The following is a 24830-nucleotide window of genomic DNA, read 5'->3' as shown; positions in this document are numbered from 1 at the left end:
TGAAGCACAGTCCTAAAAGAAAGCAGAACAACTCCCCGCCCCAAAAAAACCCTCAAAAATTTTTCCTCGTCATATTTTCTGAATGCTGTTTTGTGTGCAGACACAAAGGGAGTGTTTTGAAGAAACAGAGGAAAATATTGACCAAGTCAAAGATCTGTATTGAAGAATGGATTAAATAAATGTTTGTGAGTTGTAAGAACCAAACAACAAAAATATTTTTCTTTCCAGAAACATTCCATCCTATTTTGATCATCAACAATAAAGTGGAAAACAACAATGAAGCTATTGAATCTGGAATCCCAATTGCAATCCAAGAAAAATGACAGTATAACTGAATAATGCAAATGTCTTTGGGGAAAAAAAAAAAAAAAAGAAATATTGTATTTGAATTATCTGGAACGTTAGAGTTCCAAATGTGTTCTAAACTCGAAGGTAATTTTTTAGAAGTTAAATTCCAAAATAAGAGAATAAGTTCTGTTGTCCAAATATGGATGTGTGATAAGTAACTTTCTATTAAAACTTAGGAAGTTGTAATAAAAACTTCAAATCTTAATAGAAATTGAATTGCTTCAATTTAGTACTGCAGGGTAGACACTGAGATGTTTCATAGATTCTCCAAATACTGTTATTAAGCTTGACACGCTGGAGAATATCATGTGTTAGGTAGAATCAAGATTGAATCCCAAAGGTACGTCCTTAAACTGTATAATCAGTTTCCCATTTCAATATCACTTTTATCCTTCAAAGAATAGGTGCTTGTTTCGGTGATGATTTGTCATTAAAATTATGTCAAAATGTCTTAAAATGTTGTTGAAACTCTAAACAAACTCACAGCACACACAGGGCTAATTATGGATGCCATCTGTTTATTTTTACAAAGCTTTTTTCTTAAAGACCAAAGCATCTTCTTGTGCTGATAAGCCACAAGATTATTATAATGACTAAATGTTTTCCTTAATACTGGTGTAGTCGAAGGAAGAAAGACGAGTGGTTTGGTCCCTGATCTTTTCCTGTGTCACAAAATGTCCACAGTATGATGTCTGATGATAGAGGAACCATTGTGAAGTGTGTTTTCTTAAGGTATTTTGGCCCTTGGAACACAAGCATTTTATAATAAAAACGGCAGTTCTGTCATAATTTCTATATGGAAAGTCTAACAGCTGTCTCTGTGTGAAGAACATGCTTTTAGCGTGCCTTTACTTCATCAGTATGGTGCGCCCTCCTGTCTTTGGGTGCTTTTTTACTGTACTATGTCTAGTTAAAGGTGTGTTAAAGTTAATAAATGTGTCCACGCATACCCCCATTTCAAGGGAAAAGTGTGTATGTGCATATGCGCGCACATGCGTGCATGCTTGTACGCACATGCTGGGGTTAGCGTGAACGACGGGTATTCCCATGGCAGCATCATCCGAAGCCGTTAGCAGCAATTTGCTGAGAGCGCAGAGCGACTCTGCTGGTCCAGCCCAGCTATTGTGCATGCTAAGCACTAAACAGATAAGTCTGGAGGGGGGGGAAAAAAATTGAAGGATCCATCTGCTCATTTCTGCTACACTGCGCTGATGCAAGATTACGCTAATCTGGTTGCTTGTCAGGACAGGTTAGTGAAAGCAGGCGAATGGGTGAGATTTAGGGTAGGCTGGTTCTGTGGAAAATTGTAAGCGGCTCCTGTACGTGCCATGTTAAGTGTAGCAGAATGGTTTGATTATCAGCTGCTTTGAAATTTTTAGCTGAAATGTATTTACGGCTACAGTGTGAGTCTCTTTCAAAACAAAATTGAGTGGGAAAAGCTTCTGAACAAAGAAAAATAAACTCATTGTCACCAGGTGCATTTGAATTTGTAAAATAAATGGGGGGGGGGGGGGGAACAGCCCTGCAAAACCCAAAACCCTCCTCGGTGTTCTCTATATTTTTCCTTTTGTATGCTGCTCCTAGTTATTGTAATCTGCTAATTATTTTATTTTTTGGGGTTTCCCTGCAAAGAAGGTGATTGCTGGAGTTTGTCAAGTAGAAATTTTTTTGGGAAAAAGACCAAGATGGGAACGTATTCTTTGTCTGTTCTTTGGCTGGTCTAATTTCTTGTTTATCTGTGTTTGTTAATGGACAGTGTTATTTTTTTGTTTGGGTTTTTTTGTTGTTGTTGTTGTTTTTGTTACCTACTGACTGACAGTTCTTGACCTTGCAGGTTGAACATCCCGTCACAGAATGCATTACCGGCCTGGACTTAGTCCAAGAAATGATCCGTGTTGCTAAGGGTTACCCTCTCAGGCACAAACAGGCTGATATTCCCATCAACGGCTGGGCGGTTGAATGTCGAGTTTATGCTGAGGTAAATGAGTGGTAATGGGGAGGAGGGTAGGTGGTTGAATTGTGGAGTAAAAATACCCAGGTGTGGATAGATGCCAAGGTGAAGTCAAGGAATATCGTATGAAAGTCACAATTTAGAGTATGTAACAGAAATGTTTAACGAGCTTTTGTAGAATTGTAGAATTTTTTTTTTAATTCAAAATACGCTATGTATTTCAACATACCTTTTTTTCTGAAAATCAAAATTAAAAGTTGGAAAAGAGGTTACTAAGGTTTATTTCTAAGGACATTTGCTATATGTTCTGTTCATGTTTAATGATGCAGTGCTGGAGTTATTTGCTACAGTTAACCAGTGTTTCCAGGTTTCTTAGCTTGTGTACTTGAAACTTTTTATCTTAAAAAGACAGTTGAAATTCAATGGCTTACAGAATTTTTGTTGTACTAAAACATTTTAATAGGTTGCTGAAAACGCAAGTTGTATATCTTCTGAAACTACAGCTTACAGGACAAACTTTCAAAGTGCACTCCAAGACAATAACTTTATAATTACAGTATGACACTCTATCTCGCCTGAAAAAAAGCTTACTAAAATATAAAACCTATTTTCAAGCATGTTCAGGACATTTCATGATAATGTCTTTTTGCTGTCATTTTTGATACATGAAAATCAAGATTGTTAATTAAAAAATGATGCTTAGCTTCCTTCACTTAAAGGAACATTTTAGGTAACTGTGCTTTTCAAAAATCATTCAGCACCTTGAGATACTTTTCCCCTTGCTTAACTATTGTGGCTTTTGTGACCCAGGGCATCTTACTTTATGTTGTTTTTTTCTTTCTCTTCATGACATGCACATAATCTTCCATGTGCTCTACTGATTACAAGTTACATGAACTATTTTGATGAAGAACAAATATTTGCCCTGTGATTGGCATGGAAGCTATTCTGAGTATGAGCAGGCTTTACCCTGGAGTAACTGATGCTTGGGCTTTTTTTTTTTTTTTTCCCCCCCTTCAACTTACATTTCCTCACATTTATAAGTAATGGATGCAACCACATCGCCGTGAGTTTGGTTATTCTGTAGGCCATATGTTTATTTGCTGTCCTATTAAGTTTATATTGGTATTGCATTATGTAGGAGATTTCCAAAGGCATAAAGGTCAGTTTGAGTTCTTAAGATAATTGAATTTCTAACTGCACTTTTTATCTCTGAAATCTTTTTCCTTATACTGTCTTCTCAACTTCACCCTTCTGAATACTTTCCCACCTTTCTTCCAAGGCACAATGGAGCAAATGAAAATGTCATCTTTCTGTATTTTGGTGGTGTACTGTAGTTATGTGCAGAGCACTTCTTTCCTGCTTTTTGACTGCAATGCAAGAGAATTTATGTGCTTCCAGTTCTTTATTCGGAGTCGCAGGGGTAGGTGGATGAAGAAAATGTACTTCAACACAAGTAATTCTGGGGAAGAAAACAAAGTTATTTCAGCAGTGGTTTCTGTGAGACTTCAAGGTTTCTAATGTTATTTTCTCCGCATCTGTAAAAGCTTAATGCTTTCTCATGTTGAATTTTATTTCAGGACCCCTACAAATCTTTTGGCCTGCCATCCATTGGTAAACTGTCTCAGTATCAGGAACCATTGCACGTGCCAAGTGTAAGTAACTTGGTTCTGGTTTTCATAGGTGCTGAGTATTTCTTTTATAGACAGAGACTGTAAGTACTCAGCAGCTTTGTAAATCGGGGCTTTTTTCCAGCTTTTTGCTGGGGTGGGGTGGGGGGGGTGGGGACGATGGACAGACAGGACATGGCAATACTTTGTGCAACCTGAAAAACTGCTTAAAAATGTGCAGTTACAAACTGGGTTTAAAATGTTCAAATTGGGTATAATAGGAAACCATTATCCGTTGAAATATTTTGTTATGTTCTATAACTTTCAACTTAAGTTTTTCAAACACGGCTTTAGCAAAAATACCGTGGTGATTAGAAAGGACAGTGAAATGTTGAGTCAGCTCTTTAAGCAGAGAGAACTGGGGACACCAGTGAGAAATTGCCAGTGCTTTCTGTTTAGCTTTGTAGACTTGAAAGAGGAAATTTGTTACAGCGATTATTACACGTTTCAGGATACAGTCTAACTATATGGAACAGCTGTTTAACAAGCAGCGTTTCTGCTATGTGTAAAGAACAAAGACACCGCCTTTCTGTAAAACCAAGGTAGTCTTAAGTCATAAGTGCACATATACATGAGGCTATGTCAGTTAGTGGAATGACAAGGCTGTACCATCTGTGAATACGATTATTCAGTCTGCTTGCATGGAAAATAGTGAAAGATTACGGGAGGAATCTTAAATGTGGAGATGTTATTGGATATATGATTTATTTCGCTTCTTAAATTGTTTTTGCCCGTGTACTTTCCGAAGGGACCTGACCCTTTCTGGTCTTTAAGGCTTCATGCTGTGTTCAAAGCCTGAAAGCAGAAAAAAATTGTGAAGATCTAAAAGGCATTATGTGATCTTAAGGAGGAGATGAGGGAAAAAGGTATCATTGGATGTATCTAAACTTTTTTTTAATGAAACAAAGAGTGTATTTAATAAGAATTTATAATGAACACTCCAGTGGTTGTTAGAAGTTTTCACCATGTTGTAATAGCTAACAGGATGTCAAACATTTTGCCCTTGCAAGTTTTTGCAATTTGCAATTTTCCAAACGTGAGACCTGTTGAAAGTACAAGTGATAATGGACAAACTATACCCCCTACAGTCTTTGTCCCACCAAATCTTTCTTCAATTAATGCTGCAGCAGGAGTTTTATGTAATAACATTTGCGCGTGTGAGCCATCCATACAAAGAAAAAACAATTAAAATGCCTTAAATGTTCTGCTTACTGCTGTTATTTGCTTGTGCGAATGTTGCATGTCAGCTAAATGGACCACGGAATAGATAAAGTGATTGGGTGCAGGAGAGTGCACACTAAGCTTTGTCTATCATTATTGCTGGGAGCAATCAAATTGATGCCAGCAGGACAGTAGACGCGTTGACAGCTGTAATTATGTATCTCCATGGTGATCACTTTTGGCCTGTCATGGAGGCCCATGAGTCCCCTCCCTTGCAAGCATTTAATCAGATTGGGCTGTCACTTGTCAGGTAGACGGGGTGGGCTGGGAGTTGTGCTTAGGCGGAGAGGTGAATTGAAAATGAAGGGTGGGAGATGCCTGATCGCTTCACGCGGTCCATCGTGGTGCTGAAGAAAGAAATTTTAATTACGCTGGAGGCTTCAGAGCAATGGTTTGAGGAGCTCATATGGAGTGTCTAGGCTGTTCTCTTTCTGTTTGCTACTATTGTCGTATTAAAAATAGAACAGCTATTTTTATGTAGACACTCATGGTTTGGTGTCTTAATACATATTTTCTGCTACTGTGAAACTAATTTCTCTCCTGAGAATGTCATGCTGCTAAGAGCAAGATTAATATGACTAAAAAAGTTCAGTGTTACAGGCCCATTGTGCCACAGTGTTTGTTTTCTGCATTTCAGATTTTAGAATTGTCAACAAGTTGGCTTAAAAAAATTAGCGGAGACTTGTAGTGTGCCACAGTGAGTTTGGCTTATGAGTAGTGTATTGCCAAATGCATTTTCAATTCATTTCTTCTGTGCCTCAGGTTAGCTCTGATTGTCTACCTGTGCCCATGGGTCAGCTGTTCAAGCTGGTGGAACTGGTGCACATGGTTGTGTGAGGGTTTTCTTTTCTTAGCTGTAGATAGGAATATACTGGCTATTTTTTGTGTCATGTAGTCTGTAATTTTCCTAGAACATAGTACTTGTAAATATCAAATTCTTTTCATCTTTGATAACGAGGCTTAAGATAGGTAACCACAAAAACCCGTATTACGATAGTGCGCATTCATGTTCAATGCTCTTACACAACATAGCAAATGAAGAGCTCCAGCATTGTGCTTTGCCAGTGTGATAGGCAGTCTGGTCTTTTAATGACTCTTACCAGAAAGAGAAAACTCTTGAACTCTGATATGGCAAAGAATTGAGAAATACTGGAACCTCTGTGTTGGTTAAGTGGAATTTGATGCCCTAATAGTCCATTGCAGGACTGGGATGTACACTGTGCTTTTTTATCCTCTTAAGCTTTTTTTATATTTCGGTTTACTGTTGTCCTAGTGTAATAACACATAATGGTAGTACAACAGCAGTAGAAGTGTTGGGGGTTGTAATACCAATGAGCTATAGGGTCCATTAGGATCTTGAACCATATCCTTTCTTTGGTGCTTTAAATACTGAGCAAAAGAAAGGAAATATGTTAAGCAGAAGTAAATGCTGGAGGTCTAATAAGTATTGCTATTATTTATCAAGTTAAGCGAGTATCTGTTGAATTAAGGTTTCTTTTTCATCCAGTATTCATTAAGTTCTGTCACACCATATAGCTTATAAAATCACGTACTGTTACTAGGCTCTAAAACGTAAGCACCACAGACAGAATTGAAGATGGTAAATGTATTTCTTTTCTGCTGTCATTTTTTTAGTCATCTTGAATTTATTTTATGAAAATTAAACTTGACAGAGGAATCCAGATTTTTTTTTAAAGGAAATTATGCTGTAGTTTTTAAAGAATTTTTAATTCTAACTGTAATTTTTTGTTTTTCAGGATATTGTACTTAGGAAAAAGTGTAAATTGTATAGTGGTATGTGTGTATGTTGTGTATCAACAGAAACACAGAGCAGGTGGAGCATGTAGTCAGTAGCCTCAGAAGCCTTACATTAACTTCAAGGTCTGACTAACCTGCTTACTCTGGGTCCGAATTATGCACCTTTCATATTTTTTTTTAATCTGTCAAAATATGATATAAATGTATAAATACTTATATGCACGTGTATGCATATGTAAAGCATCCCTGAACACTTGTATGTGATCACTTTATAGGTGCTACTTTGGAGAGAAAAGTATAATTCAAGTATGTGTGGAGTATGTATGTCATGCCTTCGCGTCTTATATATGTATGTATTGTAGACCACAAAAATATTATGGGCAAGGGATTTATCTGGGACTGAGTAGGTAAATTAATTTTTTCTGATTTGAATGTGAGAATGTATGCATTGACTTTATATATAGGCAGAAATTCTGGGAGAAAGGATGGTTTAGCAGTTACAAGAAGAGGAGCTGGGAAATACGCTGCGTGTTTCTTCTGTAATCATGACGTGTCTGAACTACCTTCTCATCAGTAACTAATGTTAAACGTACCTGATACGGGTAGTGGGGGGCCTAGTTAAGCATAGATAAAGCACATTCAGGTAAGATGTGATAAAAATGCTACAGAAGTGCTACTACCTTTACATATGAATAAATACGCTATACAAATAAACATAAATATGTAAGAAACAATATATAAATATATAAGTATAAATATATAAATACAAATATATGAATAAGTACATGCTTTTTTTTTTTAAATAAAAAGAACATAATGTAAAAACTGGTCAGACAGTGTTTCTTACTGAAGAAAGTGAGTACACCTGCTAGGGTATCTTTTTATGTCATTTGGATAATAAAGTCATCATCATGCCCTCATGTGGATTCTGTAGACAAGAGGTTCTACATGTGGTCCCTTGATAATTGCCTAAATTAAAATATTAAAGGCCTAACAGCCGTTGTGTTGACCTTTTTCTGCCTTGCTGCAGACAGATGAGCTGCTGTTTATTACAAAGGTTCCTTCCCACAGGTGAAGATTTCAGTCAGATTCCAGGACCCTCTTTCCCACCCCTTTTACAATGCAGTATATCGGAGCCCTGCTGCTTCAACAGCTTTGATTAGAGCCCTCCATCCTTATGATCCCCAGAATGTGTTTATCGCCTCTCGAGTTATTTGGATTAGTTTTAAAAAATATTTCAGATTCCAGCGCTCAAAAGCAGCAATTTAATAAATATTTATTCCCCAGAAATTGCTCATTTGAAAAGTTTTATATGGCTAACCTCATTGCTACAGTGATGAAATCAAACTGAGAGATGAAAACAAGAATCAGCAATATACTAACTAACTTGTTGGCTGGTTAACAGCAATCAGCCTCTTCAAAAGAAATTTTTGAACTTGTGTTATTTTTTTCCATGAATATTGCAGAATCAGAGCTTTAATTGGGGCTGTGTCCTTACAAAGCAAAGCCATGGAAAAAGCTGTGTAAACATTAAAGCCTCAGGGGAACAGCAGCAACAGAAAAAAAAAATGTTTTACAGTTGAGAGGGTGAGGCAAAGAAGGAAAGTGTTACAGACATGAAAACCACAGGATCAGTATTCCTATGGAGCTGATAAGCAGAGCTCCAAAGTTCCTGCTGAATGCTCCCTACTTGTATTCCTACTGGAGCCCTCGCAAGGGCTGTGGCGGAACGTGGGGGACATGATTACACATAGATGCAGAAAGGATGTGATTATAAGGGGCATCCTTCGTGCCAGGTGTCAGTCAGAAGAATAATTACAACTGTATTTTATTACAGGGATTAAATCGGAATTGAGTTCAAGTTTAGAGTGTGTAACAACCTAAGTTGTTAGATCAAATTTGATGTGTTTACTGTGCATTCTAGGAGAACAAAAGAGAATTTTGACTATCAACTGAAGACTGCAGTCGTGTTTTCTTTTAAAGGAGAGAATAACTTGCAAGTATTTTTCCTGCTGGAGGAAAAAGCTCCCTTTCCCCCCTCCCAGCTTCTCTGAAAACAAATAATTATTCTGGTTCTTCCAGGGAAAAAAAATGTATGCGATAAGCTTCATGGGTGTTAGGTTTTATGCCTGCCAGGTAGATTTGATCTCATGTTGAAATATTTTTTTTTTCCCAATATATAATTATTTTTCCTTCTTATTTTTTGAAGGTACGTGTTGACAGTGGCATACAACAAGGAAGTGATATTAGCATTTATTATGATCCTATGATCTCAAAAGTGAGTTGATGATTATTTTTCGATATTCTAAAGGTATGAAACACTAATTTTATGCACAGATCTTTTAAAGGAGAAGGAGTATATTAAAGGATTGGTAAATTGGTATTTTAAAGGTGCTAGGCATAACATGCCTCAAGGGAATATGAAAGAAGTGAAGGAAGATGTGGAGTAGAGGAGATTTAGTGTCACTTCTAAACAATTTTTTTTTATCTTCTGACACCATAATTATTTGTCTTGCAGTTTCTGATTATTAAAAGGATTCTGATTTAAACAGAAACTATTACTTTCAGACTTAGGTGCTGCCAATCTCTCTTTTTTTAATGTAACCTAGCCAGAACTAAAATTTCAATAATTCTGGCTTCCAAAAAGCAGCAGTGAAAGAAATGGTTGATAGTGTCTCTTAGTATTAGTTCTTATTCATCAGTAACATATTGGTAAAATGAAAATATGACATTATAGTTGGAGTTCAGTTGTTAAAAAAAAAAACAAACACTTAAATCTTAGAAGTCGGTTGGGCATTAGAAGTCAGGAGAGTCAACTAGGTATTGAACCTCTGCTCTAATTTTCTGTGCGCCTAAAGAAGACAAGAGAGCTTGTTTAGATGCTTTAAGTTTTATGAAGCAAAAGTGATTGGCCTTCTCTCATTGAATGGGTTAAGAGATCTTAGTTTTCTCTTGATGTTTTAGAGAGTCTCTGAAGCACAGATAAAGTAATGTGCAAGAAATGTTTTTGTGACTGCAGAAGTTCTACAAACCATTTTCATTTTAAATGCTATTCAGAATCTAGAGACAAACATTATCTCGTTTCTAGGTAACTTAAATACTTTTTTTTTCCCCCAGCTGATTACCTATGGCTCTAATAGAGCTGAAGCACTGAAAAGAATGGAAGAGGCTTTGGACAATTACGTAATTCGAGGTAACTACAGAAATTTGGGTTCCTAGTGTGATAGGCTGCCATCTATTTCAAGAAAACAGCTTGAAAATGTAGTAATTAGCAAATTAGCTTCTTAAGTGCAAATTAAAACAGGAAAAGCTTGTGTTAATTAAGCTGAGAAGATACATCAAATCTAAAGAGACTTCATTTTTTTTCTCCATTGTTTTTGCTTGGATATTGTGAGATAAATATTTAAATCGTTTCCCTAAACTCGTAACAGTTTAAGAGTTTTCACAAAATCGTAGCATATAATTCATTTACTATGTTGTGAACAAAAAAAAAGGCCACTACACTGTAAGAAATTTAAAGTAGTTGCTATTTTATAGCAGTTTAATACGTTGATTATGGGCAAATAATATCACAATGCAGTATTTGATCGTGTGTATGTATCTATTTCTTATTTTCAAGGTAATTGTTTAAGTTTGAGCAAATACAGATGTAGGCTGATGATCAGAATGTGTTTCAGCTCTTGCTGACTGACGGCCTAGGAGAAGTAGCTGTTCTTCTAGCCTTTCCAGGCAGCAGAGGTGAATCAACCATGACCACTTTAACTCCATTTAAATTTTGGAGAAGGAAGTCATGGTTTGTGTAGGAGAAATCTTTTAGATCTTCCTCTGTGTCATGGAAAATAGGAAGGAAAACTCATAGGAGAGGAAAAAAATTGGATTTCTTATTCTTTTTTTTCCTGGGGATGATTAGAGAAGGGAACTGTAACGTGGCAAAAATCTTCATTTTACCCCGTAACTGTGTGGGTGTTTGGGGGAGTTATTTTTTTCATTACTAGTCAGTATACTTGAAGAACCAGGGTAGGCGGGAAGGAAACTGTTGCAGGATTTGCTGCCTTTGTTCCTTGTTTTGGATGCTGGACAGATTGTTCCATGGTTTGAGAAGGGAGAAAGACTTGGAACACTTGTTTAATTCCCCCTCTGAATGGCTGGGAGGAGGAGCAGGAGAGACCTCATATAGCAGACAATCATATAAGTGTTTCTGTAAAAGTTGGTTTGGCTTCAATGCTGTCTGCTGAATGCTACAGATTCCATGTCAGCCTAGAAAGATTAATCTGTCTAGGGGAAAATGAGCATCCCTCTACCACAGTGTAGCTAGATAGGTGGTAGGATTAGCCGTTGTAAATGAACTGCATAACTCTAGAGTGGATTTATACTGGTGCAACTTGAGCCATTAGACTATTGCAGTGCAATGTGCTGATGTAAACCCCTGCTGTATATCATCTGAGTAAATTTATATGAGAGAGAAATTTATACCGCTAGAGTAATGAGGTGGGGTTTTTTGTTTGTTTTTTGTTTTGTGTTGGTTTTTTTGTTTTTAATGGACACAGGCTCTGGATTCAAACTCAGTTTGAATTAATAGAAAATTATGCTAGAAGGATTATAGTTAATGAGAATATTGGAATCGTGTATGGAGCATGGTCTTTTATTATGTGCTGTAATATGGGACGGAACCTAATTTTTTGTTCTTAGGTGTTTTACACAGATGTGTATGTAGTTAATAGCAGTTCCACAGATATATAAATACCTACAAAGGATATGACATCTTACATATGAAAATTACTAATTTGCATTCTTGATTTTTTCTACAGTCTTTTATTAGTATGCATGTAGGTGTTTAAGTGTTCATACCTGATATCTCTAGTATTTCTACCTGTGAAAAAGCCCTTAATCTATTAAAAACATTGAAAGAGGTAATAAATGAACTATGGGGGGAAATGCATTTTTTTCAAGTATTACAAAGGACAAATTTTAATTTGCCACAGGTTTCAAAAGTAGATGAATTTCCAGAACACTTTTTTAGTTGTGGTGAGCAGAGGTTTCCATTTGAAAACCAACAGAATTTTTGTGTAGTTCTGCCCAGCTAGTAGTTTCTTCTCAGTGTTTATTTAAAATGTAATATTCATGGATATTAAAGTATTTCTTCTCTTGCCTAGTGTGAGCGATGCTTGATAGGGCAGTTTCTACAAACTGTCCTATCTGTAATGTTCTGAACTGCATTGACATGTACAGAACTCTTCCTTGTTCAGAGTTCTCTAGTAAGTTCAAGTAAGCCTTAAGAGGTGATGCAGAAGTGGTAATATATTGGTATTTAAGTGGACAAAAATAATTAAACACCAGAAAAGTAACAGCAATTTCATGTATATTTTTTTTTTCCTAAAATGATTGTGTATATTTTTGCTTTAAAATGTTAGGTGCTATGTAAAACAATATTAAACCACCTTGATCTTATGTGAAAGTGCCTTACGTGAAGTCTCCTCCATAATTAAGTAGTTATTAGTAGTAAAAGATACAGAATAATTTTTTACCTAGCTTTGAAGTTACTTGGGTTTTGTATTTGAATAGTGAGCGTGTACATAACTAGAGATCACCATAGTCTTCCTGAATAGTGTGTTCCATATTCCTGTTTTTGAAACACCACCGCCCCTGCCCCAGTTTCCTTGGAAGCAGCTTTTATGTTTGCTTTGTGTTTTAGAGACAGTGTATTTTTTTCCCTGTAAGTAACAAGTCTCTTCTGAGTTACAAAGCATTTTAGCTAAGCATTGCCAGCTGAAGTGAGTGTGAATTGTACTGATAATATACACTGTGAGAATTTAGATTTAAATTCCCAGGAATTGCAATATTTCTGTAAGCAAAAATGCTCGTTCACTCACGTAGGGTGGGAATGGGATGGGGTGACTGGGTAACAGGTCAAGGACCATCTAATGGGTAGCTTAGGGACTGCTAATGGAAGATGGAGTCTTTCCCATCGCTTCTGTGTCACCAGTTCAAAGCAGGCAAAAGTTGGTAAGGACTTTTAGTCACTAATATTTTGATGGTTGCTTGCTGACCTGCGTGAAATCAGTGGTCTTTATCCAGCTCCTAGAAGACAAATGTCCTCTTGGAACAAATGCCATCATATAACGTCATTCATGGCAGTCCCAGCAGAGAATGCAGAGACTGAAGCAGCACGGTGACCCTCCAGGAGGTGCCTCATCCTGGCTGGGTTGAGGCTGCAGACAGTGTGAAGTGCAAGGACTTACTCTGCTGCTCCGTGTCTACTGGCTGTATGAGCAGACATTCAATTTCTGCTGCTGTGGCTTTAGGATATCCAAGAGTTACCCATTCCCTTTTAGCTCCGTTCCACTTACTGGGAACACGTTCTCAGACTGCATTCTTCATTGACTTGTTTTCTAGGACCGGATAGTACCTGACCTTCAGTCCATGGTTTAGCAGTCCCTCCCAGTTAAATCTGCCTGACAACATCACGAAGGAAATTAAATTAATTAAATTTTCAAAAATGTAATCTAATACTTGCAAAGAAGGCAGACTTATGCAAAATTTGAGTAAATAATATTTTAAACATCCAAGGCTGCATCATGTAGTGCCTGTTATAGCAGTATCTTGAGTATGAATGCTGAATAAATCAAATTGTGATATTTGCAACAATGCTATGCTCTGACAATGCCTATTGCCTTAAAATTTTATTACAGTTTGGGCTGGTGACAACTTGCACACAGTAAAATAAGAAATTCTACCGTCTGTTCATTGGGAGATATTAACAGTGTGACTAACTCAAGATACATTCAATGTGGTCATGGGAATGTAATCTGCATCTTACTTCCTGTGTAATATCTATAGTGTTATTAATGGGAGCAGGTGAAAGTCTAGGATAGCACTTCTTTGAGTGGTGGATTGGATTTAAATGATCTCCTAAAGTCCTTTACAGTCTAAATTATTGTGATTGGACCCAGTTCCTCCATTGAGAACTGATCTGAATTCAAAATCTCAACTGAGACTTTTGAATGAGGAAGGGTCTAATTAGGTAACATTTTTATCCATGGGTCTTCCAGTATAGTTCAGGGATGATTAATGTTCAAGGTCTAACCCAGATTTGTCTCAAGCAGATGCACTGTTCGTTTTATCCCGTGGTTACTGGAGAATTTGTGAATACTGAAAAGTTCAAGACGTCGGTCAAGCGTAGAGGCACTGTTGCTCATCGGGATGAGGCATGAGTTGTTTCCTGTGAGCTTGCACTGTTGTTGTTGTTAGTTCATCTTTCTCCTGTTTTATGCCACTTTTCTTCAGAAACTTAAGGTTCTGTTTCTTTTTAATTTGAACAACAGAAATAGGGTATTGGAAGAATGCCTTTTAGTGTGTCTACTGTATGTGTAAACATGATGTGTGATTTCCCTCTTTTCAGTTTCTCTTAAGATTTTAGCATGTTTGTCATGTAATTTATGATGCTGAATAATCTGTTCATTTTAAGGCATATATAAAGCCCAGTATGAAGTTCTGGAAAGTTTATGTATGAAAGTTGTTTTTGTCTACTTAAATAAAAGAAATGGACATATTTATGTAGCAAGTAGAACTGATTATCAGTTCACCAGAGGTCCGATTGGGCAGGTAGCTCATATCCTTGAGTGCAGAGATACCTGTAATCTTTCCTTCGACCTCTGTTTGCTTTTTATCTTCCCTTCTGATTCAAATAGAAAGCGGTAACATGAAATTAACAGCCTTTGTGTAAAGTCAGCCGTTATCTGTTGAGATCCTGCTTGCTGTGGGGAGAGAGGAATGTAGTAGACCATTTGGGAGAAAGAAGAGTGGAAAAAGGAGTGTCTGAGGAAAGAGTAAGCAGCAGATAGAGCAAGAAGGAGTAGACGTGGAGGAGAAATAAGGGAGCCACCAACCGGGGGGGATCTTCCAGCATGGGTTAAAAGAGCAATCATAGAAAAGGAAATGGAAAAGTGGTAAAGAGTTGTGGCAAATGTTTGAAGGGAATAGGAATATAGAAGTTAACTCTCTGATATGAATGGAGATCGGCTGGAACAGAGGCAGCAGAAACTGTTGTCTTGAGTTTTTGCAGCTGTAAACATACTAATTGGGAGGAAAAAAGGTACTGTGCTTAGTAGTGTGGAGAAGGCCTTGCCTTTCCAAGAAAAAGTACCCAACAAAAGACCCCGCTTTAATTTTAGTATTTTATCTTATATTTCAAAGAAATTAATTTTCAGGTACAAAGGCTTTCACAATAAACTACAATTAAATCCAAACGCCATCAATTACTGAATGATTTTGTCTTCTATATATTAACTTAAAAGATACTTCTCCATGGCAGTGATACTTGTGAGTTTTTTATACTCTCCCGTGTTCTGATCCCATACAGGTATGTAAGTGTGCTCGTTGGTATTGCAAACAAAACAATCTGCGTGTATAAGCCAGTTTTCCTGCAAAAGGCATATAGTGTTTGTTTTTAAAAAAGAATGAAACAGGCCTTGTTTTCCTGGTTGTGCTTTAAAAAAGTGCTGCAACGGGTCGTACAACTGAACTGTGGATTCTCCCCTTTGCGTAGCAGAGGGAACAGGGCCTGGGAGGCTCTGCAAGAGTCTGTGTTCTCTGACCTTTTGCAAAAGGGACCAGTGGGTTCCCAAGTGTGGAAACCAAAACTGGAGAAGGGAAAGCAATGAACTTAGTTCAAAACCACTAGAAGGGACCATTGCAGGATGCTCGGTAGCATCAGCTTGGAGCAGAGATGCTGGCATGAGGGAAGATTCTCCTCCTGTTTCTCCTCTCTCAAGCCAGTTGCAGGGGAGGGAGTGGGAATGGCAGCTTGTCAGTGGAACCTTATGGTGTGTAGTTTAGGAAAGGTTATAGACTACTGCACTGGGGAGGAGAAAGAGCAAAGGGCAATTGAAGTACAGGCTGATCAGGTAAAAGAGGAAGGCAATGTTATTGGTGCAGGAGAAGGGAAATAAAATAAGGTGCTTTTTTTTGTCAGAGGAATTTTTTTTTTTTTTAATTAAGAAACAAAGAGTTGTGGCAGTAAAAAATTACAAGAAATGCAGTGTGCCAGGTTGAGGAGGCATTGAAAGATGAGCGCTGTTATTTCTAGTTATGCCTCTTAGATATAATGTTGTCCTGGTGTTCTATTCCCCTTCTTTAGAGTAAAGGAGTGGCTAAGGAGAGGGTGATGGCAGGATGGCCATCCATTTTCTTTCATTTGTTCTTGAAAAAGCCTGCTTAACTTCTGCTTCCAATTATTCTACCAATTCAAATGTTCATACGTGTTTGCTAACACCTTAAATAATGGACTGCTTAATCTTATTAAGAGGTTCAGAAGTGCATGCAGTACAAAATTTAGTTTCGGTTTGAACTAATGATTTTTACAGTAGAATATTACCATATATTATCTGCTTTCCCCCCCTTTCTTTTCCCCCTTTATTCTGGTCTATGAGTTCTGTGAGCTTCAGACTTTAATATCTAAAAGAATTAACGTTTTAATTGAAATACATGTTCAGCTCTGAGGGTCAGTGATGTACTGATCCTATGTGAGAACTTTATGTGGATGTTTGTGTATTAAAATTACAAAGCTAAAAAAGCCTTTCTTCTCGCTTTTTGGATGGGACTGTGTGCAGATAGCCTGCTCTGAAGTGAATTGATGAAAACACAGTCTTTGAGAGACAGTTGAATGTTGAGGGTGTTGGGGAATATTATGACAACTTTTGGAATTGCAAACACGGATGCTAGCTGGGTAGTAATCATGGACTTTGAAAAGTTCGTGTTGAAAGTGGCGTTTTCATAGTCTGTGCAAATCTATGATAACGTTTTTGTTTCATAATGCTCAGTGCAGAGCTTGGTTAAAATTTTTTTATTTTTTGGTTGGAGAAATGAACTGGGATGCATCCTAAACTTCACAGCATTTATTCTTATTCAGCATTTAAATTGATTGGTGATAATTTAGCTTTGCTATCTTTTTAAAAAGAGGAACCTCTAGTACTGTACTTCACATGTTGTTTTTGCAATCAGTAAGTATGCAGATAAAGTTCTTTCTATTCCACTTTGCACAATTTGAAATTATCAGCAAGTTGAGTATATTCAACTGCTTGTCTACAGAGAGGCATGTAGGACTCCAATTAAGTTTACATGGATAAATGCAGATTTGTGTTTGTAGACGTCAAGATGACAGAAGCATAATACTGTAAAAAGGCTAATCAACACTGAATATGTTTAGTGTCAGTAAATATTTATAGTGAAAACATTGCCTACGGTTTTGTGCCTTGGCATTCCAAATTCTGATTTTTAGTGAGTAAAAATGTGGTGTGATATCCTGTTCATGAACCTACTATAAAATTTTTGTTTTCTATAAAATTAATTTTATTGTCTTTTTCTTCTTTATGTTTTCTTGGGAAGACAGGTTAGGAGTTAGGCTACAGTTTTTAAGTTAATCTGGTATATTTAGCAAGGTTTTAGGGCAGATATAATCCAGAGAATGAGGAAGGGAAGGAGGCAAGATAGAGACAGGCAGTATGGGGAGTAATTTCTTCTGATTATAATTTTATTTTTTTTTACTGAGGGCTTCTTCAAATAGTGGTTACTAATCAGCTCTGGTGAACAATGTGATTATTTAGTGTGCTTATGTATTCATTAGGCAATAACTACAATTTAACTGGAAAATTAATTGAACCTGAGGAATATGTGTTTTATTTACTTATATAAAAATATAAAAAAACGCATTAAAAATATATATTTTTTTATTTCATTAGATCTCCAGAAGTTAAATGCTAGTTTGCTCTGTTTTACAAATGTATTCTGGAAAACAGTGTGTCAAAATTGAAATCCAAGTAGTACATCTTAAATTGAGCTTCTACTGATGTAACATTATATGAAGAACACAGCCAAGTGAAATAAAAAAATATAGGTACAAGGAACATTGATTATTATTTTTTATTATATTTTGACTTAGAAAAAAGAAGAATATAACTGTAACTGCAGTTCTGCATCAGTCTTAACAGTGTAAAAAGATGATGCTGAAGTGAAATTTTGTTTTCTGGAGGGGAAATAAATTGATACAGTTTAGGATTTTGTTTGTTTGTTGGAAATGTCATGGCTTGTCAGGTTAACAAATGTGATTTTGTTCCTGGCAGACTGCAGACCTGGTCAAGAAAAAGAAAAATTCCCTGAAAACCACTGCAACATAAATACAATATACTTCAGTTTAGTGTCTAACTTTGCATGAAATAAGCACTGCCTGTTAGCCTCTGTTTGATCCTGTGAGAGTGCAGGGCTAATGTCTGGCCAGTGTTTTGGAAGCAGCAGGTAGTCAGGAGCAAGCTGCTCTAGGGGTCCATATTTCTGTAGCCTAGCAGTTACTCACACACAGATGGAGACCTTATGAACTTTGACAGAGGTCACGCTAAATTGCAAATCTAAAACTTCTAGACTTCTGAAGGATTACACTGGTACTTTTTTTTTAAAGCCATATGATTGGGAACATCACTAGAGGTATCAGCTCGGTTTTGAGGAGATCAACCACGCAGTCATTGCTCACATAATGATCATGGGGGCTGATAGCCCATCGCCCTTCATGATACTTTAAAGGGACACTGTTGCATATTAAATTTGAATTTGCATATGCAAAATACCTATGTTATATTGCTTCCCAAGCACCTAGGCTTGTCTGCTCTATTGTACTTGTTAAAGGAATTTTGGAGCTTAAAACGTTGCAGAAGCCTCTGATTTTTCTGATGCACGTGAGTTGGAAATAATTAAGATACGCATAGTATTTTTTTGATTTCAGGTCTTTTGGGGCAGTCAGTTGAGACACAAAGCTCTGTCATCTGTCATCAACCATCATCTCACCAGGGATCTTACAGCAGTTTAGGAAAGAAAAACACGAGATGATCTGGTTACACGTTGTAGTGTGTTTAAATCCTGGATTCAAAGTCAGGGACCACTGAAGAGCTCCTCTTTGTCTTCTAATTATAGTCCTGAAGCTGTACTTAATAGATGAAAATCTCTGTGATATTTCGACTACCTATTCAAATGGGAAATTCTGGGGGGGATTTTGTAGCAGCCAAAGAAAGGCTTTATTTGTTTCCAAGTTATAGTTTTTTAGCATATTTTTTTTTTCCAAATTTTTTGTTTAGTGGAGATGCAATGTGAGTTTCATTCAGTGTTTACGAAATCAGAGTCTGTGAATGACTATCTAGGTCACAGGAAGTAAGGAGGCTGATCCCCTTTTAATCAAATGGTCAAACTTTTATCTTGTCATCATTGAACTGTTTGTGTAATATGCTACTTAATGGTTCATGAACTAGTCTTTCAAGCTATGACTTCATGATTCAATGAGGCTGAGCCTGACTCAGTGTGTTGAAAGTGGTTTCAGTGACGGCCACACAGAGAGCTTGAAAATTCACACCAGCAGCAGACTGTAGGGGAAAAAAACGCTGAAACTGTTTGAACTGGTCTGCATATAAAATAGCAAGAATGTTATTCGTGCTTCTAAACTGGAAAAACACAAAGGGAAAAGAAGTAGGAGTGCAAAAGAATCTCCTTCTGTAGCTACAGCAATTCACAGTTGCTGTGCTGCTAGTGTTTTTGCTTTGGTGAGATGTCGGTAGGGGAAGAAATCCAAATAGCTTAATTTACAGTTGAGAGACCTGAGTTTACAATGAATTCTTATTCATGTTATTTTAAACTAGAGCTATTAGAAAAAAATGTGCAAATAACTTTGAGTCATGTCATCACTGTATTAATCATAATAACTTGTAAGTAAACATATCTAAAGTTGAAGTTCAGAATCTTGTGCTTTACAAGAGATAGGGGTGCACAGACAAATTTTTACAAGATAAACTAGTTTGTGATGCGCTCTGCATTTTTTTATTTCATGGTGTGCACCTAACACCAAAGTTCATGTGACCTGGAAAATGCAATGTGATTTGGAGTTGCCTGTCCCTCTGACACTGAGAGGAAAGGATTTGCATTACTTTGTGTTTCCCGAAGGGTGAGAATGTGCACAGCCCACAGCTGAGGCTGGATAACCTCCTGCCTATAGCAACTTCCTCGTTTATCCATGCCTGGAATGGATGCAACATCTGCTGCCAACGCTTACAGTTTATGCTCCTGAATTGCGCATCTATTTCAGCTTCTCTTAAGTGATAGTAATGTTTATTAGGCAGCGTTGCTCTGTGCAGTCACACTGGGATTGAACTGTGGTGGCTCTTCAAATTTTCTGTTGCAATCTCTTTCCAAAATTGAGAAGGGAGTTGAGATAAAGACGGTGTTTTTCTCTTACCTGCATAATCTTAAACTTTCCTTTCCAGAGAAGACCTGTGTGCTGCTCTCAAGAGAGAAAGTATCTTCTCTTTGAAAATGGTTTGGAGTGCAGTAAACAGAAGATAATTTAAATTATCCGGGGATTTTTTGGGGATTTTTTTTGCACCTCCTATAAAGACTTCTTTGTATTTAGTATTTCAGTGAAATGACTTTTAGTGATCATCATATTTGGTGCTAAACTGCAAGTACTTCTGGCGAAGTGCAGTTTAGCATTAGGTTACTAACTTAGTTACACAGCCATGTTAAATTCAGAGAAAAATAAAACTTGAAGGATTTCAGGAAGTCATCTAGTCCCACTGCCTGAACTAAGGTATAGCAACTATATCTGTATCCTGAGAGCTATTTCTTTAATCTGTTTTTAAACATTTTCACTGACTCTAGAATCTTTCCCTAGACAATCTTTTTCCAGTGTTAACTATCTTGAGTACGTATTTTGTGCTGACATCTACTCCTGATTATGTTTTTTTTCTAGCCTATGCTGGAAATGTGACACGGTTTATTCCTTTCCTCTCTGAGCAGACAAATTAATCTTTTACTCATCTGTGAAAAAGGGGCAGAGGACTTAATGTTTTGTGTGCAAATACTGGACTGACACTGGCAGCATGCTTTGAGCTGTATAGATTTAGATTGCGTTTGTTAGAAGTAGTCTTTCTTGGCACAAAAAGCAGGGGAAAAGAAGGGAAAGGAAAATATGAAAAAAAAGAAAGAGGAGACAGGCTGAGAAGTGGAATGAAAGGAGATGAAGAAATTCAGAAAAAAGAAAAAAGTGTATAATCAAAGAGATTAAAGGACAAACGTGGCTATAAGGGCTCTATGATAAGTAATTTTTAAATTAAAGAAATTTTGGGGGTGTGTGTCTCTATGCCTAGCAGGGTCATGGAATGGTGCTAAAGGGGGAACAGGGCATTTGATAAAAGAATTGACTAGGCAGGGTTAGATAAAGGTATGTATTTCTTTGTTTTGTAGGTTCCACAGGGGTCTTATGACTTACAAATGAGAAAAGTGTTATAAAAGCATATATAAGTGATAGAACTTTTTACTGTCTTTCATTACTGTGATTGGAGTGTAACATGGCGCATTTCTTCCACGGGAGTGTGCGTATATGAGGTGGCAGGATGACAAGGTGGACCAGGGTTTACTGGAATTGGGCTGATATGGTCATGACTCGTCTGTCATTTCAAGGAGATGGTTCTGGTCTTGCCTACATCTGCTAGGACTGAACAAGAAGTCTCTTCGTTGTGCTTGCTGTCATTGACTTAACTAGGTGTTTGAATTAGGCTTGGTGAGGTGAAAATTTTGAAAGTTTACTTCTTAATTAAACTGAGTGTTTAAGGAGGGTATCTTGAGGCAGGAGTGGAATGAAACTGGTCTATCTGCAGTGATTACATCAGTTCCATGGTCTCTAAGTTGTGAACAAGTATTTATTCTACAAAGATAAGAGCTCATATTTTTACAGGTTCTTTCCTACTGTAATTTGTGATTAATATGTGCACCTGATTTTGTATTGATTTTTTTTTTTGTTTTCAGGTGTAGCTCACAATATTTCTTTACTGCGAGAAGTGATCATCCATCCACGCTTTGTTCAAGGAGACATCAGCACTAAATTCCTTCCTGAAGTTTATCCTGATGGCTTTAAAGGTTTGTTCCATTTGGGAATGTTTCTTTTTTTTCTTGAGAGGTGTTGTTTCTGATTATTATTCCTTTATTTATAAACAGCCATACTCCCCAATCAGTCTTTACTTTTTTTCTCAAATGTGTCTGTACATACATGCAACTAGAGTTTTAAAATAATGCGTAATATAATTGAAACACTTTCTTCACTTTCAAGAAGGCAAAATACATACTTGTAGTGACAAAATAGTAAATGAAGTACATCCAAATCAAGAAAACCAAGTTGTAGGTGATATGAAATATGTAAAATAAACACCAATTCAACTCTACCATGCTATTGTGTTTCATTACAGACAGTGCTTCTACTGTTAACTGAAGATAAGATTTCTCTTTACTCAACACTATTGCTTTTCCAGTGAGTTTGTGCAGCATCTTTAGAATCGCCTTTTGGCACCTTTTGTATTCACTGTAGCGTTGTCTGGAGGATCTGGCATTTTAAGGAGTATTTCAGTAACCTGGTCTTAATACTCATTATGCACAGTGATGGGCATCACCTTGAAATTATTAACTCATACACTAGGTTAACATAAACACAAATGCAAATGTTTCTTTACAACATCCCAAACAGCTCAGCTGCAAAAATGTGTAACAACAGTTGGTAGAGAAATGTAAGTAAACAAATAGGAAGGAAATTGCAAGGAAATTTTAAAAGGTTGTCTTCTCTCTCAGCCAATCTCCTGTAGATGCTTTCTTGACCTGTGTGGTCAGAGGCTCAGTCCTTCTATACAGGCCTCGCACCTCAGCTGGCATTCATCAGGCAGAACCTTTTCCTTATTTAAAAAAAAAAAAAAAAAAAAAAAGATAATGTTTATAACTCATCATTCACAGGTCCTTTATGAATCCCATGGAGATTCCTTTCTTCCCCATTCATCATTAATCCAATGTGGCAGAATCCTCATCGCACTTTGGAGACAACACTGCCAGATTGGCGGTCACCTGGCAGTCATGACTGGCACCTTGCCAAATTTTAGTCTCATTAAGGGGCAGAACAGATTTTTCTTAACTCATGACTCAGTGTATGAGTTTGGTGCAGAGAATATTCATCCACAGAACTACTTTATATAATGATGTAACTGGGGACTCTTTGCGAGAGTCCTACACATGGAATTAATGCATCCAGCTTGTTATTGGCTCCTGACTGTGACCAAAGCAACAGGAGTTCGTCACCTTGGGTGGCAGTAAGCTTGTGATGGTTGAAGCTCAAATGTTCATTTGTCTTCTTTGCTAAGATGTACTTAACTAATCTTCAGGTAACTCAGCTGGCTTTCTTGAGGGTACTCTGATCTGCTCTGAAGGTTCAGTGCTGCTGATTAACTAGTCTGTCTTCCTTCCCTGACACTTCAATACAGAATTCCACGTCCTGTCTCTTTGGTTTTGGGACTTTTCAGTCCTTTTCCTCAGTGGATTCAGTTCCCTAAACCACCATAAAACTGCATTTTTTTAATTGTTGCTGCTTTTGTTGGGGTAGTTTTTTGAGAGTTCTTGGGTTGATGTAGCTCGTGAAGGAATCTGGTGAACTTCAGCAGATGTGCAAAGTGAGTGGCAGGCTAGGAACAGGGAGAAGGGAATGGAGGAGAAAGGTGAGGATTCAAGATGTTAGGTTTATACCATGTTGTGAAAAGGCAGCCTCACCTCACACACAACTGAGAATAATAAAAACATAAACCATTCTACCCTTATTTGTGATAATGTGTCTGTTGGGGCCCTTGGTTACTTGTAAGAAGCTGGGACAGGTTTTCCTGACCCAGGAGGAGACCCCTTGCTCTGTACTTTTGACTATAGAAAGGCATCCTTGTCTTTTGTTCTTTTGTTCTTTTATTCTTGTTTTAATATTTTCATATTGCAATATTAACCTGTATATAATCAGTTAATTACTTGTTGGTCTACAAATTGCAGGATGACAAGAAATTTGTTTTGAGGTCATCTGACTTGAACTGTATGTGCATGTATTTGTGTGCACATACACACTGATGGAAATGGCTGATTAGTGTTGCAGTCTGAGGTAGATGGTAATAGTGTGTTAACAGAGTCTAAAGCTAAGCTTTTGCTCTAGACACCAGAAGACACAAGTAGAGATATTGTGACAGTTCATGATAGAAACTAATGAATGGCACACATGAAATGACTAGACTTCTTTCCTGCTGTATGAGAAGTTTCGCTCTTCTTCCATGTATCAAATACAAGGATGCACTAGCTGCCTTAATGATAAAAAAAAATGCAGATATCATTATTACAAAGCATTTGTATTTCAAGTCATGAGTACTGATTTAAAGCTCACTGAAGTAATTGAGAGCCCTTTTAATGATGTAGTTTGCTCTGGATCAGACCCTTCTGGCTTAAAAAAAAATCGGTGAGCTGAATTAGAGGATAGTTTTTTTTTTTTTAAGTACCTATTGAAAAGTATTTCTGAAAATGCAAAGACTAATGGGAACTGTTGAAGGCAAGCAAGGGTAGTGGCAGATGATGGGTAGAAAGAGAAACAAAGGCAAATTAACTTATGCAATGTAAGTCCTCTACTCACTTCAACTAACTTTTTTATATAAATACCCAGGGTAAACTTTGCTAGGACGATTTGAAAGTTAAGTAGCTTCATCTATCTTAATATTGGTTATAAAAGATGTGTAGCCGTAAAAAAAATAGTAATGGGATAATCTGAAAAATTAGAGCAATGTGTAGCCAAAGTGGATTTGGAACTACCTAGAAACACGTTCTGTTGTTAACAGTAGCAATCAATACCAGAAGTGTCTTAAATTTGGAAAACATAAGAAATAACAAAATTTCAATGAAGATGTGTGCTGTATTAATGCTTGAGCACAATCCAGTGTGTTTCTTTTGTAAACTACACAATTGCTACTGTTGGTCTACATTGATGGTAAGTAATGAATATCAGCTGTGTTCGTTCT

General features: G+C 37.1%; 1 protein-coding gene across 2 annotated transcripts in view; it reads left to right on the top strand.

The window, feature by feature from the left end:
• Positions 1 to 24830, top strand: part of PCCA (propionyl-CoA carboxylase subunit alpha) — a 299843-nt gene that overhangs the window by 132434 nt on the left and 142579 nt on the right. For both annotated transcript variants that reach the window (XM_087757694.1, XM_087757695.1), the window contains exons 13-17: positions 2183 to 2326; positions 3880 to 3954; positions 9158 to 9226; positions 10066 to 10141; positions 21784 to 21894. In XM_087757694.1, the coding sequence (XP_087613820.1) occupies positions 2183 to 2326; positions 3880 to 3954; positions 9158 to 9226; positions 10066 to 10141; positions 21784 to 21894 (475 nt within the window). The remainder of the gene's footprint in view (positions 1 to 2182; positions 2327 to 3879; positions 3955 to 9157; positions 9227 to 10065; positions 10142 to 21783; positions 21895 to 24830) is intronic.

This window comes from Nipponia nippon, unplaced genomic scaffold (genome assembly GCF_047370975.1).
Source record: "Nipponia nippon isolate SJK-2023a ecotype South Korea unplaced genomic scaffold, ASM4737097v1 scaffold_2, whole genome shotgun sequence".
Classification (NCBI taxonomy): domain Eukaryota; kingdom Metazoa; phylum Chordata; class Aves; order Pelecaniformes; family Threskiornithidae; genus Nipponia; species Nipponia nippon.
This window is presented reverse-complemented; position numbering and strand designations above follow the sequence as displayed.